General features: G+C 43.1%; 1 protein-coding gene and 1 long non-coding RNA gene across 2 annotated transcripts; one reads left to right on the plus strand and one right to left on the minus strand.

Moving 5' to 3' along the window:
• LOC136009750 (uncharacterized) lies at nt 1-13644 on the plus strand. The gene is made up of 3 exons (XR_010610639.1): nt 1-113; nt 1123-1287; nt 11822-13644. It is a non-coding gene; the product is annotated as an uncharacterized LOC136009750 (long non-coding RNA).
• On the minus strand, nt 13120-23307 carry CAVIN2 (caveolae associated protein 2). Its single transcript, XM_065669949.1, has 2 exons — nt 22889-23307; nt 13120-15722 (listed from the first exon to the last, which is right to left on the minus strand). The coding sequence occupies exons 1-2, from the start codon at nt 23279-23281 to the stop codon at nt 14928-14930; spliced, it is 1188 nt and encodes a 395-aa protein (XP_065526021.1). The 5' UTR covers nt 23282-23307; the 3' UTR covers nt 13120-14927.
• Nucleotides 23308-23915: the final 608 nt, after the last annotated feature.

Genomic DNA, 23915 nt, shown 5'->3' on the forward strand with positions numbered 1-23915 from the left:
TTTATCTCTGTGTTCATGCCTTTCAGCCTCGCGAGCGGCAGTGCTAGCCACAGCTGATGCCACTGAGTCCATGGCTAACAAGCAGGAAAGAAAATCAGTGTTTTCACAGCCTTGTAATGCCCTGTTTATTTATGTAATAGATTGAATGTCATGTAAAGTTTGAAACTGCACTTAGCTTTTCTCAGCTCCCTTGATCTGTCTCACAGCTGTGGTAGAGGTTCTCTCAGCTGCTGTTGCTGCCTCTCTAATCTGCACTTTGATTTTGCAGGCATTTCTTATCTGCTGGTTGTGGTCTGTTTGACACGTCCAGCTATGAAAGGAAAAGCAGGCTGTTGAGAACTCATGTGATAATACTTCTGCCCCAGTATAAAGGAGCTTTGTGTTCCTTGCAAACTTGCCATATGCATGCAAAACTGCGTGTGTTAAAAAATTCTTATAAGCACCAAGTTGCCAGTGCTACCCTAATTTATTTTGCACTTGATTTTCAGTAAATAGAGCTGATGTATCTCTGTCGGTATCAGTGGAGCTTTATCTGTTGTCAGAGAAAATTTCAGAGGCATGTAGTTCCTGGAGCTTTGTAATGACCAGGTTTTACTAAACCTTCTCATGATGATGACAAATATTTTTGCCTGTATATCTGTATCATGAGCCCAGATTCCCTAAAGCTGAGGCTGACCCTGGAGACCAAACCCTGGAGTGGGAAGCTGCACTGGACCATGTGGGATCAGATGACTCAATACAGCCAGCAATTTACTGCACTGCCCAGGTTGCCATTGCCTGCCTACAGGCAACATACAGGCTGTACCTGTGGCTGAATTGGGGTGGGTTACAGGGTGTGCTGTGGGTCATCTAAAGTTTGCATCACTGTAGCTGTTGGTGCTGTTTATCCTGAGCCACACTGATGTGACCCTGGCACTGGAGCCTTGTGTAAGCGCATGGGAAGCTCATCTGTCCTGAAACACAGTCTCTCTGCAGCAACCCTCTGTCTTCAGCACAGAATCTGTTTTATCTAAGCTTGTGCAAGTTTTTAGTATATAAGCTTATTGTTTTGTGCATGCACATTATAATTATTTTGATGTTCATAAGCAGGTTTAAAATTTGGCTTCTTTTGTTTGCTTCTAGATCCATTTGGGAAGCCAACTACCAAAGCCTGCTCTGACTATTACCATTTTGTCTTCTGACCTGAAAAAGCTGTCGCAAAAGAAAACAAGCTGCTTGTGCTTTGCCTCCTGCTTTCCTGTGGTCTCAGTGACAGAAACCTGCTCATTTGGTGGCATAAGGCTATGGGTAAGTGTTTTGCCGGAGCTGTGATATCCAGCTGTTCATCTTCTTTAAGTGGGGGAGAAAATGACCCAGAGGAGCAATGGGTCTCCCTGAGGCAGCATCTGACATGGATTTATGAGGCTGTAGCAGACATAATCAACCTAGTTAGTTTTCCCAAAGCAGGAAGTGAAGCTCTCGTGTAGGAACAGACATTCTGTACCCTTAAGCAAAATAAATCTCACTTCCTGGGTGATTCTACTGGATGGGAACCAAAAGCTGGGTGTTGTGCTTCAGCTGCTGGAAGCTTATTTACCTGCTTGTGCAACAAGATCTGCAGAGGAAGCTTAGGGCTCTATTTCACCTAGCAGGTATTACAGTCTATCCTAAATCTTTGGAAATAGCTTTCGAATGGATGCTTGCCTGCCTGAGGTAAGGCCAGTGCTCATCCCTTCTTTCTTGCTACTTTAGGCTCTAAGCTAGCTTTTCTGAAGCAGAGTGCTGTTTTTCCATGAGAGGTGACCCTCATCATCGATGACCTGTTTCAGCAGTGCTCCCTTCATAGACAGTAGTGCTCAGGTACAACCAATGCTGTTGAACCTGGGGGGCTGGTTAGAGAGCACACTAAATCTACAACAAACAGCGCACAAGTGAGCTGTGCTACTTCTGTCTCTGGCATTAACTCATTTGAATTGTTTGGAGAGCAGGGCAGGCTGAGCAGCGAGGGCCAGGGGTTAGCCGCGGCTCAGGAAAGCGTGTTTGCATGGCAGTGGCCCCTGAGAAGGAAATCTCCTTCACCTCTCCAGGGACTCGGGAACACAGGAACTATTCTGAGAGCAGTGTCGTCTGCGTCTTTGATTGTTTGGATGCTCGCTTATCACTGTGAGGCAAGTGCCTGGATGCAATCCTCTTGGGGGGAAACCTGTTGTTGTTTCCTCTATTTATTCTTTATTGTGGTAGTATCTGAGAGCCACAGTCATGGTTCAGAGCCCCCTTGTGCAGGGAATTGATTATGAATGGGCCTAGGATGAAAGGGGACAGTTCCTGAGGGACGGGCTGAAGTTTGGTATTTTCTGAAGTTTTATGGAAAAATATATTAGTTTCTAAGTGAGTGACAGAGCTGTTGGTATTTATGGCCAGTGTGAGCAATGTAACTGCTTTAAGCATTTTTACTTCAGGTTGTGAGCAGCAGAAAGTTCAGTCCTGGGAAGAGGAGCTTGTAAGTGGAGCTCCACAAGTGTTGCTGCATTCAGACAGCACATTTCAGTGGCAAATTCTGGCATTTTCAGCCTGTGCCTGTGGTTTCTGAAAATACAGAGGTAAAACACAGGCTTAACAAGATGTGGAAATCAACTTCAAGGGGTGAAATTTCCTATCTGTTGTAAGGTTTAGTAAGAGTGTTTTTAAAGATATTCACAGTGCAGGGTAAAGTAGTTGGTAAATGCTTGTGGAAGCTTTCATTGCTTTCTGTTATATGTGACCCTTTCTCACCCCTCTTTTTCAGTTTGTCTTCTTGGCTGATTTTGTTTTGTTGGGTTTGGGTTTTTTTTGCTGTTGTTGCTGGTTGGGGTTTTTTCAGTCAGTTGGGAGTTAATGTACATCTTCCTCAAAATTTCCTTGTACAGCACAGGATTTTTTTTTTTTATCTTGTCTAATTCATGCTGAGAAGCAGCGTAGTCCAAAGGAAGCACCATTAATTTTAGAGAACCATTCAGCTTTAGTAAGGTTGATTAATTGGGAGTATGAGGTGAGAGTCTATGCAATGTTGGAAGTGTCAAGCTTCTACCAAATTTCATGTGGATTTTTACCGATTGTCACATTTTTTGACAAGTGTTTTGACCGGCAAAGGAAATGACTATTCATGCTCCTTCTTTTGTTGCCTCTCTATTTTAGAGATGGGAGTAATTAATTAACTCATGGATAGAAAACAATTAAAGTGGTATGTCTTTCATAACTGCGTGACAATGCAGTAACAAAATGTTGTCTCAGACCCGGAGTTCTTGGGAAGGAGAGGAGTAGTGTGTGCAACTGAGCTTGCATAAGAAATGTCTCATTTGTCATGTGCTAGAGGGTGATTGAAATCTCCCTGTGAGCTACTCTATTAGATATGCTTATGCACTACTGAAGAAACATGCAGTCTGTAGAAGAAAACACCATGGCAAGCAAAGCCTGAATGTAGTAATACTTAACTTGTAGTCAGCGCTCCACTTATCTGGCTGAAAGCCAGCTTTTTTATGATACAGGCATCAGTGTTTGTTTAATGTGTCCCTTATCAAATCCAAAAGCTAATATTTGAGTTAGTCCTCCACGCAGATAAACAGGAACTGTTTGAGTGAGAATTAAGATACTGTGTATCGTATTCCTCAGAACAGTATCTGGGTACTATACCTTGAATCCAAAGAAATGTCTCACAGATGTGTATTCGATCTGCGTTCAGAGAAAGTTATCTTAAAAGCTAGTTTATGTAGTGAAAGTATTTGGGGAAGTTAGAGCAAAGAGGGGGAGTCTTGGTTTTAATCAAATGCAAAGCATGCTGGAGTTGATTTGAATCCATCAGTGGGCTCTCAGGTGAGGCTTTTACTCCTGAAGGTGATAGAAACACTGTCTTTTGAAGAAGCTGAAACAGGGCTTCTGTATTCCTACAAATAGGAATTTTGCAATCCCAGCCTAGTTGTGAAAGAGTCTGGTCCACGACCAACTTTTCTGCTACATAGCATAGACAGAGCTTACACAGCTCCATGGGCTTCAGTGCATTCATTCCAAACCTACATTCACGTATACAAGAGTACAGTTAAGCTTCCCATACTTATCCCTCACTCAGTGTAACCACTGATGATTTTATTTCTGAAAATGGCATTTTTTGGGGCATTCTTTTTACAACTCAGTCAGATTTGAAGGCAAGCAGCAACAAAAAGACTCTTACTGGCTGGGATAAATGTAAGTAAATGTATGGTGCAGCAAATGATTCCAGCATGCCACTGCTAATGGGTGTCAGGATCACTTGTCCCCTATCACTACCACCAAAAAAACCCATAGTTAGATGGCTGAAAATTTTAACATGTGTTAGTAGAAACCTGGTGAAAAACAACCTGATAACATTAATTGTGGTGGCAATGGCAGGGAAAGATGGACGCAAAACAAACCAGAAACTTGAAAGGCAGCAGCCACAGCAGTGCAGCTTGGGAAAGGAGCAACAAGTGATCACCGTACAAAATCCAGTTAAGAATGAAACTATAATATATATTAGTTGTAGCAGTCTTTTCCTCACCAGGCAGTATTCCTGTAGCATTCAAAGCTGAAAATGAAAATCTGAAAATCTCATGATCCTGTATAAAGGGGGTTATTGTGCAAAAGAAATTTCAGGGAAAAAAGAGCTACTTTGTACTAAGGGCAAGCTTTAACTATAGATGCAAGAACAATAATAACTGTTAATGCTGATAATCATGAACATTTGGTGTCTTCAGGTTCTTGCCAGGCTTACCACACGCTTTGTCAAGTTAAATACTGGGAGGAAGCACTGTAGCTGGAACTTGCTGGAATGCATTAGGTGGAGAAGAGGAAACCCAGTTTCCTCACAAATAATTTTTTCAGCCAATGTTTTTTTGCAGTATGTGGCCAGCTGCACTGTTGAGTGAAAATAATATTTGGAGAAAGCTGACAGAACCAACTGAATAATTAAAGAATAAAATGTCTCCATCACAGTGGGAAGTAGGCTAAAGCCTTGTCCTTACCTACACAAAGTAATTATTCTGTGTAGCCTTCTTGAATTCTGTAGAAAAGGAATGTCAGAAGAGCACCTTGCCTCTTCTTCCACCTCAAGTCCCTGTGGTCATCTGGATGGCAGAACCATGGCAGCAGAACTGCTGCTGGTGACAGATCTGACTGTGAGCTTTACCCAGAGGATTTAGGCCAGGAGAAAATCACTGCAGTTTAGCTGATCCCTACTTTCCTCTTGTATTGGACCTGTACAAAGAAAATGAGAGCAAACACCAAGTGCTGTATTGTAGTGTGACAGCGAAGATTTATAAAACCAAAATAATCTCTCAGATTGCTCCAGTAGGATGGCATCAAAGAAGAATTTATGCCGTGCTTCCTGCTATAGCAAGCAAATCACATGAGTTCTGAGTAGACAATTTTTTCTCCAACTTCAGTACTTAACTGCAGGTAAAACGTTTACCAGATGTATTTTGCTTAATTACAGTCTGAAAATCTATTTTGGTCTATAACTTGGGGTAGGTTAGGCATTAATGGAGCAACAGTGGAGCAAAACCCCCTACAACTGCATCATTCATGCAGGCAAAACTCTCTGTGTTACCTAACAGTGTTGTAGAGGCAGAGATGATCTCACCCTGTCTGTGTTTTGTGCTGACCAGGCATCATATGGATGCAGTTAGTGCAGGGCCCCGTTTGAGCTAATAAGAGACGTGGCGTATTAGCTTGGGGCAACGTTTGACATTTAACATGTCTTCCAGTTGGCTTGAAGCATGGGCAGAATGAGCTTGCGTCTGTCTCAGTGTGAACATTGCCTCTGCCTGACAAATATTGCACAAAACAGTGCGTGAAAGACTTGCAAAGTAATTTTGTGAAATCCTCATTTAGTGAAACACACTCTGTAATTATGAAATTACTCCTATTAGAGCTGCAGTTTGAGTAAGTGTTATATATGATCAAGAACCACCAATTCAAGTTCTCTTATCCTGGATTTTGTCTAAACACATTTGGATTTTGTTAAGTGTCCCACTGCTGGCATATATTTTTGACTACTGTCGCATCATGCAAAAGGGGACTGCCTGAATTTGTGTAGTTTTTCAGAATGGATGCTGAATGTTGTGATAGCATAAACAGTATAAGAAATGTCAGGAGGAAAACCTCTGAGGAACTTTGTCTTTATTACTTTGTAAAATTAGTTATAGGTGTGCAGAGGTCTTCAAAATGAATGAGACTTGGATGCCAAATATTTCCTTTTTTAGGGTTTAGAACATTAATCCTGTACTAAATAGTATGGATGGCTATACAGGTGTGCATATAGACATAGATATGTGTCACATGGGTATATAGATGTATGCATACATGTATGCATATATGAGATAGATCTATGTCACTGTAGAGTTGTATGCAAAGAAGCCATAGAACTGAGTTTCCACTGTCATGTTTATCTCTCAGTACATCTCCCCCTTCTTGTCATCTGTAGAAGGAGACTTTCTTTTCAGGTACAGAAATTTGACAGCAGCAAACAAGTAGGCAAGTAGAGTCCTACCAGGTTTCCCTTCCATTGGCTCCAATGCTCTTCCGTCATTTTTTCCATATGTTTCCCCCTTCTGTGTCAGAAATGGTCCAAGTATGGCATGTGTGAAAAACCCTGTATCCATTAACCCGCATCCTGTGAGCCAATAACAAGAATTCATAGTAGAGCCTTTCACTTTATGAAAGAGTTATGTAGTGAATCGGAGAGTTTCTGGAAAAGTACAAGAAAATGTCAGGAAACAATCTAGGACTTGTTAGGAGCGGAGCAGGAGGAAGCTGCTCCCGATCTGAGGGGTGCCATGGTGAGAAGGGGACTCAGGCAGGTCTGTGCTGGCATCGGAGCAGAACCTGCTGTGCAGAGTGGCAGAAAGGCACCTCTAAAATAAGAAACTGAGGAAAGCCAGAAAGAACAGGCTGTTTCTCAGCAGATACGTGAGAATGGAGCAACTCCCATGGGAGGCCAAGCATGAAGGAGAAACGGCCCAGCCAGCATTGCTGCCTTGTATCTTAATTTAGCAGACTTCTTGGCAAAGTGAGGGGGTGAGGCCTGGTGGAGGAGGAGAGCTGGGTTTGCTTTCCCAAAAACCTGTTTGCAATAGCAAAGAAACCCTGCTGGTTCTGCTCCAGCAAACCGCTAGGATTCAGTGGTCTAGCAGTGAAATCCAGCTGTTGGAGATGCATCCTTCAGTGCTTCTAGCAGGTCCTGCCTGTCCCTTGTCTGCAGGAGGTCTGTACTCAGTGGGGAATTAGGTAAATACCTGGGTAAGAGGAGACCCCATCCTGCTGTTAGCTGCATCTATCCTCTTGCCCACTGACCCCCCTCAAACCAAGCCTTTTTGGCAGCAAGTAAGCATGGCAAATGTGTGGTGGTGTGTGAACTTGCGCTGTAGACCTGGGAAGGGGCTGGTCCCAGCATGGGCTTCTGCAGGCTCAGCCTGAGCTATTTTGATGTGAATATGATACTTTTTGCCTATTCCTGACTAACTTTTCTCCCTCAAAACAAACTCCAAGTGAAACAAAAAGCATTGACAGCATTGCACAGTAAAAATCTTGGGTGCTGCCTCTGCAATACAGATTGGCAGGTGGGGAGATGATAAAACAAACACTGTGCTCTTTCCTCACTGTTTCTAACTCTTACATGGCAGCTATCCCACAGTATTTTCTGATTGCCTACTCTCCTCTCCATCCTTTTGAACCGTAGACCACATTGACTCTGTTTTCCTTTGTTTTCCCTGATTTTTTGCGGCCTCTTAGTTCTGTCCCATCCTTTGCTTTGAGGCCTTTGTCTCTGTTCTGGGTGCTCTGCTGGTATTTCTTTCTCAGTAGCATCTCAGCTCCTTCCTCCAGTTCCCCACCCTTCCTACTGACTCCTTCCCTCACATGTTCCTTCTTTCGTGCACATCCCACTGTTCCATTTCTTATCCATATTTTCCTATTCATAGCCTCCCACACAGTTTTCCCTGTCTTGATGCCTCCCTCCAATCCCAGCTGGATGTTAGCTATTGTATCATTAAGAAATAATGGGAACTGACTATAAAACCCAATCTGATAGATTGGGTTTCTTTTTAGGATTGGATCTGTGGGATCCTGACAGTCTGTTTCCTTTTTAGTGAGAGAATCTACAACCACTCCAGAATCCAAGAAAAGTTTTCCAGGTTCTCACCTTATTTGAAACTGGATGTCATACATATTACATATATAGTGTTTTAAAGCTGCTGCATAACATGACCATGGTTTAACGGAGATCTTCATGCTGTTGAACCTAACCTAGAAATGCATGCTTTCATGTACTACAGGCTTGCCTTTCATTCAGAGAGGTGTGCAGCTTAAAGGGCTTCTGCCTGGACATGCAAACAGAAAGTTCCTGCTATTCAAATTTACATACATAGCACTATGTACACAGCTCTTACATGACATATCACCTCTTAATGTTTTCAGTCATAACCTGCTCAAGTGACTTTCAGTCTCCAGCAATCATCAACAGTAAAATGCTAAACCTTGTAGGGAAACGAAGGCTATTTAAAGAAGTCACAAAGTGCATATAGCCTTCACTGTGATAGTGTGGAAGTGACAGTTGACTGCAAATGCAGACAACTTCTGTGTGTTCATACTTCGTTTACCACTAGTCAGATGTTCTCACTGTCCTTTTTCCATGTCTCTCTCAGCGCTGTGTTGAGTTGTAATGATTCAGGGACCAGGCAGCTGCTTAATGCAGCTCATGTTGTCACCCTCATGGGGCTCATTTGCCTACAGGCATGTCAGAAAGAACAAGTAATATAAGGGCATACGTAACTGTATTTGGCGGTGTACTGAAAAGATGCTGAAGCTTGCTTTAAATGAATAGCGTAGGACATCAGGAGCTAAGTAGCTGAGAAATGAGATAAATTTGCTTGAATGGAGTGTTGTGTTTCTGTAGTTAGGCTGTGCCTGGTACTCGATCTAAATGAGGTATGTGTGCATGGTGTGTAGTGCAGACATCCCCTGTGTGCTATTTGTTCCTAACACTGTCTTGCACATTTTCAGTATCCAGCACAGTTCACATCACCCGTGCTTCTATGCAGCTTAAGCCTGATGGGAGGGAATAAAGAAGACTGAGCCAGACTCTCCTCGCTGGAGTTAATGGCATAGGGTGTTACAATGACCTTCTGCTCCCTGCGTTCAGGAATTTGAAGGGTTGGGGTTATTTTTCCCCCTCAAACCTTTAGGGAGGAGTACACAAGTCTGTAGTGTGATTGATACCACGTTAGCTGGTGTTCTGGTCTTACACTGTGTGCCTGCACAAGCCTGTGTGCCCTGCTTCATGCTGGCAAGGCAAGAGCAAACACCATATCCTTTGTGTTGGTGCAGTCTAGGTTTGGTTTAGCTGTTGGGGATCACACTGCAGAGCAGTGAGAGGCATAAATGTGTTCTGGCTCTCCGTTCTGGATTCTGACTGTTGACTGAATGCGTGTGTCCTTGGGTTTGCTAATTGTCTTTCCTAATTCTTTTATTGCATCAGGCACTACAGGTTTTCTGAGCACCTCACACCAGCATGCAGCAGACTGTTTGGTAAGGGAAGTGTAAGAGACAGACACACATGAAAAGTCTTACAATCTCTTATGATGATCTGGTATGATCGTCTGTTCAGATATTCCAAGGAACTGTATGGATAAGTTTTTCCATGGCCAGGTTTTCACTGAAGGGAGTAAAGAGAATCATGGTTACTACTGAATTTGGGGTGTGTTTTGCAGCTGTGTTCTGTGGGAGAGGAAATGTTGGAAAGTTTAAAGCTATTGACTGGCAGAGGAGCAGTGCTAGTGTGCAAGCTTGCTGCCACGCAATGTAATATGGTTTCCAGTTTGGATCAATTCCAGCTGTCAGACCCCAATTTACTACCCATGTCGGGAAGGACATGAGTTTTCTTTTTAGAAGGTCAGTATCATTTAAAGTTATTGAAAGCAAGGAAACCTGTTCTGCCTTTATAAGGAAAACATTGCTGTGGAGTTCTTAGGAGCCACACGGTTATAATGAATAATGAATGTATGGTACTTTGTGTAGCGTTTAGCTCAGCCTGAGAAGGAGAAAATAATGGAAGTCTCTTCTTTCTGCCTGTGTGTTCAAACGAAGGAAAATCAAAGCTGTTATACCAGAGCTATATATCAGCTAACATATTTTAGGAACTGTGGAATGATCATAATTACAAAAAAGTCCTCCAGAGAGAAATTATGACTCATAGTTTATGTTCTCTTTAGTGTTGCTATGGAAAAAGAGGTTAGTGCCAATGGTCATACAGCAGTATTAATCTCTGATCTGAAAGAAAAATAAATAACAATCTCTAGCTTAACCCAAAGCAGATTTATTCTCAGTTACTGCAGCACACTCCATTAAAGGGGATAACCATGTAAGAAAAATTAAAGATGGCATTGATTATCAGTTCTCAATATGCAGTTAGAGTTCCTTATTTGAATTAGTGTGCACTTCAGACTCCTGCAAATGACTTGGCGGAGTGAGAGGAAGGGAAGAAAGGCATTTTGATCAAAAGGAGGGCAGGAAAGATCAGCCGCCACCGACGGCTGCAAGTATGCTGATTAGAATTTCTTTATGCATGAGGTTAGACTCAGCCTGGGGTTGATCCTGGTTCAAACACAGCTCCTGAAGCAGAAAACCCTGGCAAGGGTCAGTGTAAAGCGGTGGATAGTGGCTATCAGCCTTTTTCCGTTAATAAGGGACAGCAAGGGCCGTGAGTCAGACAACAGTGGATACTTGGGTGCTGAGTCAGCATCCTCTGGGCTGCTCTGGCATTTGTTTCCTGCCAGTTGTTTAGTTGCCTAGGCAAAAATCTAACCAGGACCGGGGCCAAACAGCTGCGTGCTTGCTTTGCTCCGAGTGGACGATCTATTTCTCTGCATGCAGGAAGACTACCTGACACCTCTTGACAGCCAGAGTGAGTGTGTGCATCTTAGTGGGTTACAGTAAAACTGTTCTGCCTGCGTACCTAACTCTGTTTTCAGGAGCTGGAGATACGCCTTCTCCAGCAAACATTTGAAGTCAGAACTTAGCTTGAGATTTTGGTCACAGTGCACCCCATAAGGGAGGTTATAGCCTTCCTTTCTGCCACCCTGTTGCATCTGCTGTGCTGATGGCAGTAAGCCTTTTTATTCTGTTGATGAGCTAAGCAGATTGGATTGGGGAGATACACAGATCTCATGTCCTGCAGCTGGGCACACAGCTCTCACTGGTGGTCACAGGAGTTGTACATGTGGCCCAAAGCCATTGTATGGCTGAGAGAGTCCTTTGAGCCAGCTGAAAGCTTTTCATTGACTTTCAGGGTTGGAGTGGTACCTTGGTGAACAGTTTGCCCTCTATCGAATTGCCATTACTTCACTAATTCTTCCAAGTTTACCTTTTTTAAGTGTGTGACTATAAGTCATGAGCTGCACAACTGTTTGGCATTACAGCCTATAACAACAAATGGGTTTTCTTGCATCAGTGTGAAGGGCAAACACGTATATTTTACCTTCTGATCCTTTTCTTCTTCACTTTCTTCGTTCTCTTTAATCATCAACGGGCTTCAGTCAGGCCTGTATGAGGGCTTTCACTGTACTCTTATTAGACAGTGATATGTTTCAGAAAGCCCATATTTGTGCCTTTTCACAGAGAAGCTGGCTCAGGGATTAGCACATGGGGGTCAACACTGTCTGCCCTTTTCCCCTAAAAGGGGACAGAAATGTCAGCTGGTTTTCTGGCACTGAAAATGGAAGTATCAGCAGCCACCAGGTGCTGCTGGTTTAAATATTTATACCATAAAGACTTCATCACACCTTCTCTCTTTGTGCAGAGCTCCCACTGATTCCAGTGGAGGTCAAACTCTGAATCCCTGCAGCAGACAACAGGTCGGGTCTTCTAAGGAGCGATGGTATGAGTGGAACTCGCAGGCAGGCGCTGTACCCATGTTATCATGTCAAGAAGAGTAAACAAGCTGGTTTTTTAACCAGTAATTATGTAGACAAACCTGTCAGCACAAGCATGGAATACCCCTGCATATGCTTGACATCTGCCAGCCTGACAAGATCCAGGCACATGCTTCAGATACTTGAGAGAATACAGTGCTGCTGGTACTGCAGTCTGTCTCCTCCCTCAAACTCTAAGTTTTTTAAGACCAATGTTTCTAGTCAGGACTCAAGAATGGAAGGAGAGGGGAAGAAACAGCTTGGGGGACTTCTCAGGATCCTTCCAGCTTATTCTCTGGCTTGTAAGATAGCACAAAAGCAGACTTTCGTGAGTTAACATCTTTTTTTCTCTTGGAAAGCATGCTTTCTTATGTTTGTTAGAATTACAGGCCCGCTAGTCCTTGTAAATGTTGTGATCATGATGGAGAAAAAATTTAATCCTAGCCCTTCAACTGATGGTGGTGTGTGTAGTGTATCCTGAAGTGGGTATTTGAATTAATTCTCACAGATGCTCAGTATCTGCATTTCCAATGTTTTTTTCTGGATAGCACTGTAATGCTCTTACAACACTACACATGGGATTCATTTCAGCATCTCTAAAACTGGGTAAAGCATGGCCAAGGGTATTGTTTGAATTAAAGCTTAGCAGGACAAACAAACCAGGCCTATCTGAAAGCAAAATGTAAACATGATGCTGGGGTTCCTGGTTAGCACTTGGTGGCTGTGGGAAGTTGACAGCTGTTACATAAAGGTTAAACATGCGTTCTTTGGTCTGTCAGTAAAATTAAGCCTGCTACAGACTTTGTGGCAGTCTAGAAGACGTGAGTTTATCTGTGTGCATAAACAGAATATACACTTCAGTATAAATACGCTTTTCAGGACTATTTAAAGTATTAGAAGCATGCTGCAGTCTAATAAAAAATGCAGATGGAACTAGCAGATTTGGAAAGTGCCTGGCTACATTCAGACAGGTTAGAGAGCTGACAAGTGTATGGAAAGCAAAGCACTGGTGTTTGTGTTCATAAAGAACAGCAGAGAATGAGAAAGAAAATGGTATAGGTACAGGAGAGGATGAGAGAGAAAATGGTATAGGTACAACAGGGACATGAACTGAAGTAATAAATGCTTGACCTTTAAATTTCATCTTCATCAACTTCTCAGACTGCTTACTCCAAAGACTGACGTGGCCGTTTTATGTTATGCTTTTATTTGTCATAGTTGTAGTTAGTTACAAGTAAAAATGATGGAAATCCGTTGTAGTTAATACAAAATAAAAAATATAGCTGCACGAGTTATGCCATGATTTCTCTCACAAACAGTATCACCTGTATGATACCACACACTTAAGAGCTTAACTCTTAATAGTACTCACCTACACTAAGCTCTTAGTGACTAAGTTCCAGTGTGATTTACTGGTTACAGATATTAACCCTGTGGAGTAATACCTGCTAATCATTTCATAATGGTATTTTTTGCTGTAGTTTTTATTTCCCCTGTAATTTGTGATTCTAAATACAAGTTGAATGAAGCAACCTCTTAGTGCAATGTTAAGTATCAGTAGAGTTTTATATGTATATAAAAAATAAAAAATAATCCACTGCATAAACAACCAAGGATGTAAGGTAACTGTTGTGGGTATTGTGCTTCCCTTTCCTCCCTTTCCCCCTTACCTTTTGTTAAGTGACAGGAATGAACATTCATAGCAAACAAGCTACCCTGTAACCTCTCATTTTCAATTAGTTCTGAAGAATGACAGACTTGTAATTCTGAGAGCAGGTAGGTGGCTTTGATGAAAGTTATTAGCAGAGAATCAAATCCTGTGGCTTTGCAGAATCATGCTTATGTAAACTCATCCCTGCCATGAAGTTCAGTCTGTAACACATTGTTCCCTTTAGACTTGCCTAAGTGGGTGTTTCACCTTTTGGAAAAAATTGTCCTTACATCCCTGTAATTATCTAACTCTTCTGTGTAAATATAGCTCTATATAGGAAATAATTTGTAAAAAGATAAATTATGCTATTTTCAAAATACTCTGAGATACGAAGTTGTGCATGTGCAAAGTTTGATAGTATATTGCTATAAAGACTAAGAACTAGTGTTATCTGAGTATATATTCTTTAAGCTAGGTGTATAGATTTAATATTGTGGGGAGTTTCTTTTTGCTTTTTACACATTTCATAGCATCGCATACTTTCTTCAGATTATCTCCATGTTTCTATCAAATCCCTTCTATTGGTTTTTTTCCTTTTCAATTTCTGATCCCATAGAGGTACAGTAACTGATCATACATTCATGCTTGTCACTAGTGTACTTCCATAACTCTTGTAGATTGAAAAACAACTTTTCATTTCCACCTAAACACAGTCATTTCTTCTAAGTGAAATAGTGAGAGACTATTGGTAAAAACCTTTCCCCTACTGAAATGGATGGAACCAACTTCTCGGCTTCTAAGCGCTCTGCTCTTTTAGTCTTACAGCATTGAGGAGCAAAGCCCCAAACAAACTGTACATGTATGCACAGTTACTGAGGCTGTTAATATTCATGGAGCATAGCAAGGAAACTGAAATCAAATGTCCTCATTGGTATTTCTACATTTACATGCAAAACTACTCACAGTGCTGTAAAATACTTAGAAAGAAGAAAAACAGAAATGTTTGTGTTTTGTCTACTTTCCACGCATTCCTCTGACCTAACTATAAGAAAGCCAGCTGACCAGCTTGCTTCTACTACACATACTCTTTTCCTGCCAGTCTCTTACACCAGCTGGCAGCATCTCTAACTTAATAAACACCAGTGATTTGGCCTAAAACAGAGCATGTTGCAGCCTGTGTCATTGACCTTGTTCACTCTGCATTCCAAAACAATGCAATAATTACCACTGCAGAGAAAAGGATGGAAGAAACTGAATTGCTACTATCGCCTGTGTAGCAGAAACCAGTTACTCGCCCAAGTAAAACCATGTGTATCTGGAAGGAGAAGGGAGGCTCAGGTTGATTATGCTGTTTGGTCTATCTGCAGGACAGCTGCTTGGGTCGTTTCTTCATCAGATTGTTCCATTTCTGCACCGATTGGGTTGTTTCTTTCATCATAGAGTTTCTGGTTAGAAACTTGTAGAGGCACCCCATACTCTTCATCATCTTCAACAATGGACAGCTCAATGTTGTTGTTCATCATGGCATTCCCTTCCATTCTTGCTTCCTTCTCTAGAGAATCGGCTACTGCTTTGCCCTCCTCGGTCAGTGAGGTGGTAGGGGTCATATCTGAGTGCATGCTGGCGAATGACACTTCATCCTCATTCTCACCTTGGTCGTTGCTTGCAGTTTCTGTTGGTCTGTCCTCAGCTTCAGCAGGGCTTTCTTCTTCACGGACTTTCTTCACGTTGAACATGAGGGGCGATACTTTGAATCCTGAACTCTTTGAAGAAGAGGACTTTTGATGATGTACAGTAAGCGATTTCTTGATCTTTTCTCTCCGTTCAGGGGAGACGATCTTTGTGCTGATCTTGTTCATCTTCTTCTCGATGTTTTGGCGAGAAAATGCTTTCTTGAGGCTGTCTACCTTCTTAAGGCTGGATCTTTTAAGTTTCTCAGCTCTTGATTCTTCTGTTTTCTCCTCTGCACTGTCATCCAAATCATCTTCCTCGTGAAACATTTCATCATCCGAGTGCAACTCCACTGTTTGCAAGGTTTCTTCCAGTGTTTTGTTCTCATCCACAGGTTCTTCTTTTCCTTCTGTAATGCTGGGAACAGGCTCTTTTGCGAAAACACTGGCAGGGATCTCATTTTCCTCCTGAAAGAATTGACAATATTAGAGTTTCATAGTTCACAGGACACTAAATTAATAAACAAAGCGAAACCCTCAACAATTACCCCACACACCCTAATGAGATGAAGACTGCTGAACACTTCTTCTTGTCTCAGTATATTTAACCAGTAACAAACCACTCAAAACCCACTGAACCATTATCTTGTAAAGTTAAAGCCTAATGAGCGCTGAGCGGTGAGATTTCTCTTTCAGAGTGACTTGGAATGTGTACAGAATGGGAATCCTGTTCCTTGTCGTTTAAGTTAGATACTCTTTAATACAAGTTTAGATGTAAAGTTTGTACACCCATCCCTAGGGAAGAGGAAGACGTGGCTAAGGAGGTTGTACTGCAGACCCTACAAAGACCTACAGAAGTCATGTAACCCCTGCAGCTTTCACCTTCTCTATCCAAAGACTGTGAATATCTGCAGAGATGTTAGTTGCATCTAACAGGTACCTTAGATGGCAAATGCAGTTAGCACTTTCATTGTATTTCAGCAAAATGTTAAAAACATATTGTTGATACTGAGAAGCCATGCAGTCCATGATGTTTAGACTATGTGCCATTTTACAGCTATTTACAGGAAAAAAAAAAAGGTTAGTAAATCTGGTTGGTAAATATTAAAAATATGGACAGAACTCCTTGAAAAAGATGTTTATGGCACACAAAAATAAACAGACATTATACCACACAGAAAACACTAGTCACTTCTAGCTAACATGAAAATATTTGCTTTTTAGAAACAAAACCAAGAAAGGGCATGGAAAGAGAGAAGGTGTCTGAAAACAAACCAGGCTGAGTGAGGGCAGAAGCTGCAACTTGTAATGAAGGACCTCTGTGGCTGAAGCTCTGCAACCCTGAGCAGTTTAGAGGCAGCACAATGAACACACTGTTCTGTGGTAGGATTTGCAGTCATCTGCCCTGTAAAGAAAATGAGACTCCTTGCATGCTCCCTTTTCTCTTGGAATTGTTATGCCTTAGGTCTCCATAGTCTCCATTCATTACCTTTTTTATCACTCTCAGAGTGCATGCAGTATCACTTAGCTGCATGGATTGGAAGGATTTTCTCACCTTCCCCCTTCCCATTTATCTTTAGATACGAAAAGCAGTAAGTTCTGAGTGAAATGGTTGTAATAGTCTCACATCTGTCCCTAGTGGCCCTGAGCGTACAGTTAAGGGGAAGAAAGGCCACATACACTTTGTAGCTCATGCTCATTATTTCAGGACTGAGCATGCAGTTGTGATCACTGGAGAGAACAGTGTCTTGGGTTAAATTTGCTGTTGACACTCTGTAAGAATGCTTTTAAAAACAAAATAGTCCTGGCTACCTTGCAGTGCTTCTGGAACTCAAGAATATGCATGTGGCCAGGCAGAATCATTTTACACCATACATACACAGTATATAATCATATACAATGTGATTTAAGTGTGTTGATGAGTATCTCTCATAAAACAAAAAGTATGGATGGCAATTTGTCAGTTTTACAGTTTGTATGTGCTTTACTTCTATGGTTTCTGCACACCTTCCTGGACCAGCAGCCTCAGCCACAATCACTGGCACAGACAAAGCTTTTCCAAGCCCTTTGCCTGCAGTGGAACATCTAATAGCGCCAGCCCTCCTCTCCCAACACCTGTAACGTTATTGCAACTGTCAGCAACAATGACCGAGGTAACAAAACAAAGGAAACCTGCCCAAGCTTTAAGTGAAAGCAGCTGTAGCTGCAGTACAAATATTTATATTTTCTCTCCACTGCAGTTAATGAAATATGGATTACATGAGTGGGTGCAGTGTAAAATTATTCCCCAGAGCATGACAACTCAGTATGAAGCATAATTTACGTGTCTTGTGCATTCTTTCCAAACCTAGGTTATCACATACGGTTTTAAACAGCTGAACATTCAGGTGTAAGTGTCTGAATGGCATAGAGGACTCCGATTTTAATGAGTAAAGATGGATTGTAACTTTTGAAGTATTTAATCTAGGAAAGTGGTGTTTGGACCACAGTACAGTCTAAGCCAGAGATGGACCTGTGTGGCTCTTCTCAAGGTCAGTTTAGCTCTGTGTCTGCAGTATTCACATTAAGCCAAAGTACTGCATGCAGTCTCTAGAAGAATATGGACATAGATCTAATTTATATTTTTATCAAATTTGTGGATGAGTAGAAGGGAGACTGTCAAGCGATCCGTATTTATAAAGACAAAAAACAAATGAAGGTATACTACATAATAACGAGCTAATGATTCAATTAAAAGCAGTTTCTAGGTAGTCTTTAGCTATCAGTCAGTCAAGAAATCACTTCTCTCTCTAAGCCTCCTGCATGGCCCTGGAAAACGTAAGTCTCTGGGCATCTCTTGTAAAATGTGAATGACATGCTCTCCTGTCTCACGTTTCTAAAAGACCTTAGGATCACAGGTACTATTAAAACGCAAATGAAAATAAATTGTGTTGGAAATACAAAGGTGGTATAGTAGGAATGCTCAGATGGCACAGACGTTTCTATTTCAAATGTGGCTACTGATAACATATTCTGAGTGGGCTATTGGTAACTTTTTGGCCTAATAAGTTTATATGACAGCTATGTTTTGATGCATTTTTCAAGCAGTCTGGTGTTTCATTTAGGAAGACTAAAACAATACACTGAAAAATGCCAGCTGTTACAAACTGCATAACTATTTTCTGTGCCAAAAAAAGTAGAACTTTGATCTTTTCTTCTTGATCTAACCTAAAACTCTGAGAAAGAAATACATCTTTTTATTTTCCACATCTGAGTTCAAAAACAGCACTTGCATTTTCTCAGATCAGCTTGACTGTAGGTAGCTACCTCCCCTGAATTTAATTTTTCCATGTAGGAGACAAATAGAATGGTTCAATTCTTTGTGTAAAACAAGTCTTGCTAGTAATACCAGTAGAGTTAAAATCAGTGCCTTCCCTGTGGCTTTCATCAACCATTCTCTGGAGCTTTCTATAGGTCATAATCTCATCCCTATCTTTTACCAGAAAAGAAGGTAAGTTCCATAATGGTGTACTACAAAACTGAGTGAGCAGGTAGTTAATTTATTCAGGAGGGCTGAATTTCTGATGCTGCATAAGGGCAACTGGTGTGCTTCGGTTTCGATTTTTGTTGGATTTGTTGTGAGAGGCCATGGCCTTCACGAAAGCAAGATGGCATTTCCCCACACTTACAGCGGTCTAGGTGCCTCTGCACTATGCAGATGCTGTTATATGCCTACATAATTGCTAGTCTAAAACTTGTTTTGCTACACAAAATAGCTCAAAAGATGACAAATCCTTCTAAAACCAGCAATATTTCCACCTACTTTTCCTTTGGACAAGCTCTTCAGACCTGGATGTCACCACAGGAAGGGACAAGGGCAGGGAGAATGCTGGGGCTGCGGTCAAGGAGGGGGAACTTGCTAGGTGCCTATTTACACATCCTGTACATGCTGGGCATGGTCTGCACTGTCCCCTTGACCTCCTGCAGCACAGCTGGATTGAGTCCTAAGAGCCATGCAAGGTATTTTTGTCATTAATCAATATAAGAATACTCTCCCTGCAAGGCCCCAGTGGGGCATTTAGCAGTGAGATGATAGCATTACCAGCCTATAATTCTTCTGCTTCCCTCACTTGAGCATTTCTGAGTTTGAAGTTGCTTATTTGAAAGATTATTACCATGACCCAAACAACAAGATACAATCAAGTGGCTGCTTTTCTGTGCCCTTCTCCTGCTTCGTTTCAGTTTGAAGCATTTACCAGGAGCAGCATCTGAAAGGGACTCAAGTATCAGTGTGTTTGACCCCATGCTATAATTTTGGCTTATTAAATCTGTCCTATTTACCAGTAAATATGAGATTTTAATTTTCAAATTAAACATGAGCCTTTTTTTATCTTGTGTTTTGCTTTTGCAGCTAAAAAAAAAAAGGCAAACAAAGCCCCCACCAAACCAGAACCAAAAAGCTGGTCACATGGCAGGAACAAAATAGAGGGGAACAATGCCAAAGCTTAACAAGGATTTTTAAAACAGTCACTGCAGTGTTTTGCTGAATCGCTGTGTCACTTGTGGCATCTGTAATAACTTTTGCATCCCCAAATGCTGGGAACGGAGCGCCCTTAAAATATGTCACCAATTAAATAAATCTATGCAAAATAGGAACAATGCAGACACTTTAGGGGAGAGAAAACTAAGCACATTTTAATGGCAAATATGTAAATAGGTGACCTTTTCTCAACGCGGTTCATTCTCAGTGTGTACGCTGAGGGAAAGCTGATGCTGGCGAGCGGCAACACAGCTTCATAAAACGCAGAGCTGGAGCTCAGTCATGTGTTTTGGCTACGCTCAGTGCCCCCACCAAGAATCAGAGAGTATGAGGTAGATGATAAATGCAAAACTGAATCACAAATGTGTATTTTGGTTTTCATGCCAAGCTGTCTTCCTAAGCTGGAAAAGTGGGTTCTAATGAGAAAAATGCAGTGTGAAGTTTGGGATTGGTTTGGGGATTTTTTTTTCAGTGGAAAAGAAGAAACCCCAGCTGAAGTCTCCTACATCCAGGTTTCCCTTTTGTTTTTACGGAAATCTGGCATCAGTACAGCTTCATTGTTGAGACTTCTCCTTCCTGCAATTGTTTTTCCATGGATTCCTGCTCAGGGCAGGAGAGAAACCCAGCCAGCCTTCTGCTTTTCCCTCTGTACCCTAGTTATCCTAGCAAGGCAGTGGCCCTGTTGGCTACTAGATCATCCCACCTCCAGCTTGTAAGAGACCCCACAGGGTGATGCCATGGACGTGGGCACACAGGTAAGGCGCCAGCCTGGGCTGGCAGCAGATGTGTGGGCATGGCCTGGCAAGCACCCACCATCCCTCCGGGTGCGGCTGCTTCCCCAGTGGAAAATCCCAGCTCCTCCCATGCCCTGGGAAGCTCTTCTGGCCACCCGGGTTTTCCAGCCAGCAGCAGGGCAGTGCCAGGAGCAGTTCCCAGCTGACAGCTGATTTTTTAACTGAATTTAACCGCAGTGTTTCTTTTCCAAGGCTTGTGTTCCTGATCTACATCAGTTTGGGATCGGTTATGCTCATCTCCGCACAGCATGGCAATGTATTTTCCAATGAAGAGACAGGAACAAAGTCAACTAAATCCTTGTAAAAGCAACGAAGGACCTGCTGTCTGAAGGTACCAGCTTGGTGATGGGCAGTGGAGCAGCAGTGGATTTTCTTTAGCTGTGGTTCTGGGGCACAGACCTGTGTCTGTAAAGTTATGACTCAGTGTTTAGGACTCCAAGGAAAGGCTTGGAGGTTTAAATAGGCCTTAGCTTTGCAATACTGTTCAATGTCAGGAAGCAAGCAAAGCCAGCCCTCCCCTCTCAGGACACTGCTTGCTTTACCCTCCAAACTCTTCTTGGTGACCTTTACTGTTACTTCACCCAGTGCCTGCAAATCACTGCCACCAGGCAGCAGCAATGGGGGGATCCCTACCCGAGGTAACAAGACCTGCCCTGAACACATACAGCTGTGTTTTTGGCTTCACACTCCACATTATGTCATTTTAAAAGGCTCAAATATTAGTTCTGTGGAGGAAGATGCTGTAGTTGCAATGGCAAGGCCTTAATTCTCATGCTTGGAGGCAGCATAAATGCAATAGAATTGCCTTCCCCCAGGCCACACTAGTGCACTCTCCCCATGGGAAGTGTTCAAGTTCTAGGTCTGAACCTGGAGGTGGGAACCAGCTAGCAGGACCTGGGAGATGGCAGTGTCTGGCTTACAGTAATGGATCATACAGTCCTTGCAGAAGTACAGGGAACATATGTCTTTTACTTTACCCAGTCCCTGGAATAATTTCCACATTCCTTCTGGGGTGGAAACTACCACTCTCAGTACATGCCACAGCTCCTCCTCTTCTGGCTTGGCAAGCCAGGACTGCAGTTTGGGAGAACAATATGCAGGAGGTGGGGGCTTCCTTTCTGAGGGAAGCGCCTCTGCACTAACCAGGCCTACCAGCTTTGAAAATCAGGCACTGCTCTGTTGTTTTGGGGTTGTTTGAATAGGCATAACACGCAACAACACAAGGAGGGGAGTTAGCGACTGACAGATATAACACCCAGCTAACAAGTTTAGTGTGAGGAGGTGGTGACATGCCTGAGCTGGGGCTACTCCAGCCCTGCATTTGCTTTCCTTTCTCCCCTCAGGGTGTTGTGGATGCCTTTGCTTTTCCTTTTCTCTTTGTCAAAGATGTGAAAGTCAGGTCCTGTGTTTAGTTAAAGCTCATGCCATGTTCTGTCCAGGCCATTGCTTAAAAAGGGGAAAATATGCAAACTGCTGCTAACGCTGGGTGGAATCCCAGGAAGCTGAGTTTTTAGCTGGATTTTTAGCTCATCCCTGAATGGGCCACAACAGCTTGAGGAAGAAAGCAGGATGTGAGGCTGAGTGTGACAGGGAGCTGCAGCACTGCCTCTCTCCTCATCCTGAGGGCAGATGCAGTGGCAGTTTTTAGGGGCACTGGTAAAAGTTACGGGCTCTTGTCTCAAGTTTGCCAATTAAAAGGAAAAAAAAGCTCTTGCTTAAAGTTTACTTAAAAACCCCAAACCCTACAACAAAACAGCTCCTTCCCACATATGCTGAGAGTTAGTAAAAGATGGCTCTTTCCCCAGATTTGTTGAGAATAGAAGGTGGCACTTTTCCCAAGTTTACTACGAATTAGGAAAACAAGATCTCTTTCCTCAGGTCCAACAGCAGAAGACAGCTCTTTCTCCAAGTTTGCCAAGATTTAAAAGGCTCTTTCCCAAAGTTTGCAGAAAGTTAACTAAGAAAGGGCTTTCCCTCCCCAAAATCCCCAGGAGTTAGCAAAAAAGACAGCTCCTTACCCAGATTCACTAGGAGTTAGCAAAACAGGCTTTTCCCCTGAGTTTGCTAAGAGCAGAAGTGGGTGTTTCTCCTAAACTTGCTGGGAATTAAAGCGGACTCTTTCCCAAATTTTGCCAAGATTAAAAGAACTTCTCCGAACTTAGGAAGAAGACAGCTCTTTTGCCAAGTTTAAGAATTAGTAAGAAGTCAGCTCTTTCCCCAGGTTTGCCCAGAACGAAAAGCAGCTCTTTCCTCTTTCCCTAAGCGTGCTAGGAGTTAGCAGCAGCGGTCTTTTCCAGTGCGGCCGGGGGGCCGTGTCTCACCTGGAAGATGAGCACCTTGAAGCGGTCCCGCCGGAGGAGCTGTGCGTGATGCTGCTCCAGGCGCCGCACCTGGTCGCACTGCCTCTCCAGCCGCTCCCGCACGGCGCGGGTATGAGCGCACACCTTCCGCGACTTCTCCAGCAGCTTCTCCACCGCTTCCCCTGTCGCCCCGTGGCTGCGGCACAGTTTCCCCAGGTCTCCCTGAATACCCCGCACCGCCCCTTCCAAACCCCGCTGCCTCTGCTCCATCTGCCGCTGCTGCCCTTCCACCGCTTCCAGCATCGACACCAGCTTCTCCAGCAAGGCCAGCACGGTCAGGGCATTCACTTGCCCCCCGACCGCCTCCGACGGCGGTAGCGGAGGCACCGCGCTGCCTCCCGCTGCTTCCCCCATCTTCGCGCCGGGATGGGACGGCCGAAACCGCTGCCGCTCTTAAGGGCTGCGCCTTCCCCTCCCCAGGGGAGGTTTCGGGCAGAGCCCGGCCCCGATCCCGGCCCGCCCCGGGCGGTCTCCGGGATCGGGGCCGGGCTCCCGGTGCCTCCCCGCATCCCGTCCCCCCCCCCGTGTATTTGAACAGCAAAGAGGGGGATTCTCGCCCCACACTTAGCAAAATGCAGTCGTCTTCTCGCAAGCATCAGTAGATGGCAGGAGATACCGCGGAATGCGGTTGCTGGAGGAGGAGTTGGGAGTTCTTGGGAGTTTAAAGCCTGTCTCGTTGAATCGGAAGGAGTTTAATAATAATAAAAATTAAAAAAAAATGTAGTTACTATAGAAAACATAGCGATTATGATAATAAATTAACATTAACAGGCCAAAGCATGCTAATATCTTAACATAATATTACCATAGTTGTGGTTGTAAAATATTAATATAACTATAGGCATATATAATTTCAGTACTTAAAAGGGCCTTATAAGAAAGATGTGGAGAGGGCATGTTGCAATAGAATGAGGGGTGATGGGTTTAAACTGAAAGAGGGGAGATTCAGGCTGTATGTGATGAAGAAATTCTTTACAATCAGGGTGGT

The sequence above is a fragment of the Lathamus discolor genome, chromosome 3 (genome assembly GCF_037157495.1).
Source record: "Lathamus discolor isolate bLatDis1 chromosome 3, bLatDis1.hap1, whole genome shotgun sequence".
NCBI classification, from domain to species: domain Eukaryota; kingdom Metazoa; phylum Chordata; class Aves; order Psittaciformes; family Psittacidae; genus Lathamus; species Lathamus discolor.